At 58.4% G+C, this 7,500-nt stretch overlaps 1 protein-coding gene across 1 annotated transcript in view; it reads left to right on the top strand.

The window, feature by feature from the left end:
* Positions 1-1,589: 1,589 nt before the first annotated feature.
* LOC310668802 (zinc finger protein 618-like) overlaps positions 1,590-7,500 on the top strand; it is a gene marked incomplete at its 3' end in the record, with an annotated part of 32,002 nt that continues 26,091 nt past the window's right edge. Inside the window, exon 1 of the mRNA XM_083422130.1 lies at positions 1,590-1,822. Within this exon, the coding sequence (XP_083278256.1) occupies positions 1,609-1,822 (214 nt within the window). The 5' untranslated portion in view covers positions 1,590-1,608. The remainder of the gene's footprint in view (positions 1,823-7,500) is intronic.

The raw sequence follows: 7,500 nt of genomic DNA, 5'->3' as shown, positions 1-7,500 counted from the left end.
TAGCCCCACACTCCCAGCCCCCCATTCCCAGTCTCCCATTAAAAGACCCCCATTCCCAGTCCTAGCCCCCCATTCCCAGCCCCACATTCCCAGCCTCCCAGCCCCCCATTCCCAGTCCTAGCCCCACATTCCCAGTCCCCCAGTCCCAGTCTCCCTGCCCCCATTTCAATTCCCAGTTTCCCATCAAAAGACCCCCATTCCCAGTCTGTCTGCCCCCCATTCCCAGTCTCCCAGCCCCCCATTCCCAGTCTCCCTGCCCCACACTCCCAGTCTCCCATTAAGAGACCCTCAGTCCCAGTCCTAGCCCCACATTCCCAATATCCCATTCCCACTCTCCCATTCCCACACTCCAGTCTCCCATTCCCCCATTCCCAGTCTCCCAGTTTCCCATTAAAGACCCCCATTCCCAGTCCCCCAGTCCCAGTCTCCCTGCCCCACACTCCCTGTCTCCCATTAAAAGACCCCCATTCCCAGTCCTAGCCCCCCATTCCTAGTAGCCCATTCCCAGTCTGCTCTGTCCCCCATTCCCAGTCTCCCATTAAAAGACCCCCATTCCCAGTCCTAGCCCCACATTCCCAGTCCCCCATTCCCAGTCTCCCATTAAAAGACCCTCATTCCCAGTCTGTCTGCCCCCCACTCCCAGTCTGCTCTGTCCCCCATTCCCAGTCTCCCATTAAAAGACCCTCATTCCCAGTCCTAGCCCCACATTCCCAGTTCCAGCCCCCTATTCCCAGTCCCCCATTCCCTCATTCCCAGTCTCCCAGCCCCACACTCCCAGCCCCCCATTCCCAGTCTCCCAGCCCCACACACCCAGCCCCCTATTCCCAGGTCCAGCCCCCACATTCCCAGTCTCCCAGCCCCCCATTCCCAGTCCCCCAGCCCCACATTCTCAGTCTCCCATTAAAAGACCCACATTCCCAGTCTGTCTGTCCCCCATTCCCAGTCTCCCAGTCCCACACTCCCAGCCTCCCATTAAAGACCCCCATTCCCAGTCCTAGCCCCACATTCCCAGTCTCCCATTAAAAGACCCCCATTCCCAGTCGTAGCCCCCCATTCCCAGTCCTAGCCCCACATTCCCAGTCCCAGCCCCACATTCCCACTCCCATTAAAAGACCCCCAGTCCTAGCCCCACATTCCCAGTCTGTCTGCCCCCCATTCCCAGTCTCCCAGCCCCCCATTCCCAGTCTCCCATTAAAGACCCCCATTCCCAGTCCTAGCCCCACATTCCCAGTCCAGTCTGCCCCCCCAGTCCCAGTCCTAGCCCCACATTCCTAATCCGGTCTGCCCCCCATTCCCAGTCTCCCATTAAAAGACCCCCAGTCCTAGCCCCATATTCCCAGTCCGATCTGCCCCCCATTCCCAGTCTCCCATTAAAAGACCCCCAGTCCCAGCCCCATATTCCCAGTCCGGTCAGCCCCACACTCCCAGTCCCCCATTAAAAGACCCCCAATCCCAGTCTCCTCCTCCCCACATTCCCAGTCTGCTCTGCCCCCCATTCAAAGCCCCCCACTTTCCCAGTCCCAGTCTCCCATTCAAGACCAGTCCGCTCTGCCCCCTTTTTTCTGACCCCTCTCTCTGCCCCACAGAGACCCGCCCCCCTCGGCCGCCATGCCGGGCTCCGATTCGCCGGCCTCCGACTCGGCCCCGCCCAGCGAGGAGGCCCCGCCCTCTGCCCCCCAAGTGACCGTCAAGACCGAGACCCCCGACGACTTTGCCTGGCCCCACGGCGGCCCCACGGCGGAGCCCCGCAAAGGGGGCCGTGGGGCAGCCCCAGCCGAGATCTGCGTCGTCCTGGGGGGGGTCCGCAGCCAGCAGACCCTGGGTAAGCTAGGTGCGACCCCTATTTTCCGTGGGGCAGAGCGGGTTGGGGGGCGGGGAAAGGTTGGGTTGGGGGTCGGGGAAAGTGGATAAGCTGGGGGGTGGCGCGACCCCTATTTTCCATGGTTGGGGGTCAGGGAAACTGGGGGGACCCTTTGGGTTTGGGGTCAGGAGACCCTTTAGTTGGGGGTCAGGGGCCCCTTTCAGTTAGGGGTCAAGGGACCCATTTCTTGGGGGTCAGGAAACCTAAGCTAGGTGGGTGGTGCGACCCCTATTTTGTGTGGGGCAGAGTTGGTTGGGGGTCAGGGGCCCCTTTGGGTTGGGGGTCAGGGGACCCTTTTGTTGGGGGTCAGGGAACCCCTTTGGGTTGGGGGTCAGGAGACCCTTGGTAAGCTAGGTGGGTGGCGCGACCCCTATTTTGTGTGGGGCAGAGTCGGTTGGGGTTCAGGGCCCCTTTTGGTTAGGGGTCAGGAGGAAAGTGGGGGGTCCGCAGCCAGCAGACCCTGGGTAAGCTAGGTGCGACCCCTATTTTCCGTGGGGCAGAGCGGGTTGGGGGGCGGGGAAGAGGTTGGGGGTCGGGGAAGGTGGGGGGTCCGCAGCCAGCAGGCCCTGGGTAAGCTAGGGGGTGGCGCGACCCCTATTTTCCGTGGGGCAGAGCGGGTTGGGGGGCAGGGAAAGGTTTGGTTAGGGGTCAGGACCCCTATTTTCCGTGGGGCGGAGCGGGTTGGGGGTCGGGGAAGAGGTTGGGGGGCAGGGAAAGGTTTGGTTAGGGGTCAGGACCCCTATTTTCCGTGGGGGGTCAGGGAAGAGGTTGGGGGTCGGGGAAAGGTTGGGTTGGGGGTCAGGGGGCCCTTTGGGTTGGGGGTCAGGGGGGAAGTGGGTAAGCTAGGGGGTGGCGCGACCCCTATTTTCCATGGGGCAGAGCCAGTTGGGCAGGGAAAGGTTTGGTTAGGGGTCAGGGGGGCCCTTTTGTTGGGGGTCAGGGGAGCCTTTTGGTGGGTGGGTGGCGCGACCCCTTTTTTCTGTGGGGCAGAGCGGGTTGGGGGTCGGGGAAAGGTTTGGTTAGGGGTCGGGGGCCCTTTGGGTTGGGGGTCAGGGGAAAGTGGGGGGTCCGCAGCCCACAGACCCTGGATAAGCTAAGTGCGACCCCTATTTTCCGTGGGGCAGAGCGGGTTGGGGGTCGGGGAAGAGGTTGGGGGTCGGGGAAAGGTTGGGTTGGGGGTCAGTGGGCCCTTTGGGTTGGGGGTCAGGGGGGAAGTGGGTAAGCTAGGGGGTGGCGCGACCCCTATTTTCCATGGGGCAGAGTCAGTTGGGGGGCAGGGAAAGGTTTGGTTGGGGGTCAGGGGGCCCTTTTTGTTGGGGGTCAGGGGCCCTTTGGGTTTGGGGTCAGGGGATTCTTTTGGTGGGTGGGTGGCGCGACCCCTATTTTCTGTGGGGCAGAGGCAGTTGGGGGCCGGGGAAATGTTTGGTTAGGGGTCAGGGAGCCTTTTGGTGGGTGGGTGGGTGGCGTGACCCCTTTTTTCTGTGGGGCAGAGGCGGTTGGGGGTTAAGGAAAGGTTTGGTTATGGGTCAGGGGGGCCTTTGGCTTGGGGGTCAGGGAACCCTTTTGTTATGGGTCAGTGGCCTTTTCAGTTTGGGGTCAGTGAAACTGGGGGACCCTTTGGGTTAGGGGTCAAGGACCTCTTTTGGTTGGGGGTCAGGGGACCCTTTGGGTTGGGGGTCAGGAGACCCTCTGTAAGCTAGGTGGGTGGCGTGACCCCTATTTTCTGTGGGGCGGAGTTGGTTGGGGGTCAGGGAAACTGGGGGGACCCTTCTGGTTGGGGGTCTGGGAACCCTTTTGTTGGGGGTCAGGGCTCCCTTTGGTTATGGGTCAGGGGACCCTTCTGGTTTGGGGTCAGGAGACCCTGGGTAAGCTAGGTTGGTGGCGTGACCCCTATTTTCTGTGGGGCGGAGTGGCTTGGGGGTCAAGGAAAGGTTTGGTTATGGCTCAGGGGGGCCTTTGGTTTGGGGTCAGGGGTCCCTTTTCTTGGGGGTCAGGGAAACTGAGGGGACCCTTTGGCTTGGGGGTCGGGGGAGCCTTTTGGTTAGGGGTCAGGGGCCCTTTTGGTTAGGGGTCAGGGGAGCCTTTTGGTTAGGGGTCAGGGGCCCCTTTGGTTAGGGGTCAGGGAACCTTTCTGGTTGGGGGTCAGGGGTCCTTTTGGTTAGGGGTCAGGGGTCCTTTTGTTGGGGGTCAGGACACCCTTTGGTTATGGGTCAGGGGACCCTTCTGGTTGGGGGTCAGGGGACCCTTCTGGTTGGGGGTCAGGGAACCCTTTTGGTTAGGGGTCAGGGAACCCTTTTGTTGGGGGTCAGGGCTCCCTTTGGTTATGGGTCAGGGGACCCTTCTGGTTGGGGGTCAGGGGACCCTTCTGGTTGGGGGTCAGGGGACCCTTCTGGTTGGGGGTCAGGAGACCCTCGGTAAGCTAGGTTGGTGGCGTGACCCCTATTTTCTGTGGGGCGGAGTTGGTTGGGGGTCAGGGAAACTGGGGGGACCTTTCTGGTTGGGGGTCAGGGACCCTTTTGGTTAGGGGTCAGTGAAACTGGGGGACCCTTTGGGTTAGGGGTCAGGGATCCCTTTTGGTTAGGGGTCACACGAGGGACCCTTTCAGTCGGGACCCCTTGGTTGGGGGTCAGGGGACCCTTCTGGTTGGGGGTCAGGGGCCCCTTTGGTTAGGGGTCAGGGGAGCCTTTTGGTTATGGGTCGCACGAGGGACCCTTCTGGTTTGGGGTTAGAGGGACCCTTTTCTTGGGGGTCAGGGAAACGGGGGGGACCCTTCTGGTTGGGGGTCAGGAGACCCTGGGTAAGCTAGGTTGGTGGCGTGACCCCTATTTTCTGTGGGGCGGAGTGGCTTGGGGGTCAAGGAAAGGTTTGGTTATGGCTCAGGGGGGCCTTTGGTTTGGGGTCAGGGGTCCCTTTTCTTGGGGGTCAGGGAAACTGGGGGGACCCTTTGGCTTGGGGGTCGGAGGACCCTTTTGTTATGGGTCAGGGACCCCTTTTGGTTAGGGGTCAGGAGACCCTCGGTAAGCTAGGTTGGTGGCATGACCCCTATTTTCTGTGGGGCGGAGTGGGTTGGGGGTCAGGGAAACTGGGGGGACCCTTCTTGTAGGGGGTCAGGGGTCCTTTTGGTTAGGGGTCGCACGAGGGACCCTTCTGGTTTGGGGTCAGAGGGACCCTTTTCTTGGGGGTCAGGGACCCCTTTTGGTTAGGGGGTCGCACGAGGGACCCTTTCAGTCGGGACTCCTTGGTTGGGGGTCAGGGTTCCCTTTGGGTTGGGGGTCAGGGGATCCTCAGAAAGGTTGGTGGCGTGACCCCTATTTTCTGTGGGGCAGAGTGGGTTGGTGGTCAAGGAAAGGTTTGGTTATGGGTCAGGGGGGCCTTTGGTTGGGGGTCTGGGGCCCCTTTTCTTGGGGGTCAGGGAAACTGTGGGGGGAGCCCTTTGGTTATGGGTCAGGGGAGCCCTTTGGTTATGGGTCAGGGGAGCCTTTTGGTTAGGGGTCGCACGAGGGACCCTTTCAGTCGGGACCCCTTGGTTGGGGGTCAGGGGACCCTTCTGGTTGGGGGTCAGGGTTCCCTTTGGGTTGGGGGTCAGGGGACCCTCAGAAAGGTTGGTGGTGTGACCCCTGTTTTCTGTGGGGCAGAGTTGGTTGGGGGTCAGGGAAACTGGGGGGACCCTTCTGGTTGGGGGTCAGGGGTCCTTTTGGTTAGGGGTCAGGGGACCCTTTTGTTGGGGGTCTGGCTTCTGGTTTGAATCCGGTTTCAGTCTGGGCTTCCGGGTTCAAATCCCCAGTCCTAGGAGGAGGAAACTGGTTTGAATCCGGTTTGAATCCGGTTCAAGTATGGAGTTCCGGGTTCAAATCCCCAGTCCTAGGAGGAGGAAACTGGTTTGAATCCGGTTTGAAAAGTCTGGGGTTCTGGGTTCAAATAACCAGTTTCTAGGAGGAGAAAACTGATTCGAATCCGGGTTCAAATCCCCAGTCCTAGGAGGAGGAAACTGGTTTGAATCCGGTTCAAGTATGGAGTTCCAGGTTCAAATCCCCAGTCTTAGAACTGGTTCGAATCCGGTTTGAATCCGGTTCAAGTCTGGGGTTCTGGGTTCCAATAACCAGTTTCTAGGAGGACACTGGTTTGAATCTGGATTCAAATCCAGTTTGAGTCCAGAAGGTCCAGGTTCAAATCCCCAGTCCTAGGAGGAGGAAACTGATTCGAATCCGGTTTGAATCCGGTTCAAGTCTGGGGTTCCGGGTTCAAATAACCAGTTTCTAGGAGGAGGAAACCGGTTCGAATCCGGCTTCAAATCCCTGGTCCAAGGAGGAGGAAACTGATTCCAATCCGGTTCAAATCCAGTTCAAGTCTGGGCTTCCGGGTTCCAATCCCCAGTCTTAGGAGGAGGAAACTGCTTCGAATCCGGGTTCCATTCCCCAGTTTCTAGGAGTTTCTCGAAGGAGGAAACTGATTTGAATCCGGTTTGAATCCGGTTCAAGTCTGGACGGTCCCAGTTCGAGTCTGGGCTTCCGGGTTCCAATCCCCAGTCTTGGGAGGAGGAAACTGGTTTGAATCCGGGTTCCATTCCCCAGTTTCTAGGAGTTTCTCGAAGGAGGAAACTGGGTTGAATCCGGTTTGAATCCAGTTCAAATCCGGTTCAAGTCTGGAGGGTCCCGGTTTGAGTCTGGGCTTCCGGGTTCCAATCCCCAGTCTTAGGAGGAGGAAACTGGTTTGAATCCGGGTTCAATTCCCCAGTTTCTAGGAGTTTCTCGAAGGAGGAAACCGGTTTGAATCTGGTTTGAATCCGGTTCAAGTCTGGAGGGTCCCGGTTCGAGTCTGGGGTTCTGGGTTCCAATCCCCAGTCTTAGGAGGAGGAAACTGCTTTGAATCCGGGTTCCATTCCCCAGTTTCTAGGAGTTTCTCGAAGGAGGAAACTGGTTTGAATCCGGTTTGAATCTGGTTTGAAACCGGTTTGAATCCGGGTTGAATCTGGTTTGAATCCGGTTCAAGTCTGGGCTTCTGGGTTCAAATCCCTGATTCTAACAGGAGGGAACTGGAATCTGGTTTGAATCCGGTTCAAATCCATTTTGAATCCGGTTTGAATCTGGTTTGACTCCGGTTTCAATCTGGTTTGCCTCCGGTTTGAGTCCCGCTCTGCTTCTCTTCCAGGCTCCTACGAGTGCGGGATCTGCGGCAAAAAGTACTACAATAGGAGGGAACTGGAATCCGGTTCGAATCCGGTTCAAGTCTGGGGTTCTGGGTTCAAATCCCTGATTCTAACAGGAGGGAACTGGAATCCGGTTTGAATCCGCTTCAAATCTGGTTTGAATCCGCTTCAAGTCTGGGCTTCTGGGTTCAAATCCTGGATTCTAACAGGAGGGACCTGGAACCCGGTTTGAATCTGGTTCGAATGTGGTTTGAATCCGGTTCAAATCTGGTTTGAATCCTCTTCAAGTCTGGGGTTCTGGGCTCAAATCCCTGATTCTAACAGGAGGGAACTGGACCCCGGTTTGAATCCGGTTCGAATGTGGTTTGAATCCGGTTCAAATCCGGTTCAAATCTGGTTTGAATCCGCTTCAAGTCAGGGCTTCTGGGTTCAAATCCCTGATTCTAACAGGAGGGAACTGGAACCCGGTTTGAATCCGGTTCAAATCTGGTTT

The sequence above is a fragment of the Podarcis tiliguerta genome (assembly GCF_965153285.1).
Source record: "Podarcis tiliguerta genome assembly, chromosome: W".
In the NCBI taxonomy this organism is placed as follows: domain Eukaryota; kingdom Metazoa; phylum Chordata; class Lepidosauria; order Squamata; family Lacertidae; genus Podarcis; species Podarcis tiliguerta.
Note: the sequence above shows the minus strand (reverse complement) of the source record. Positions and strands in the feature narration are given on the sequence as shown.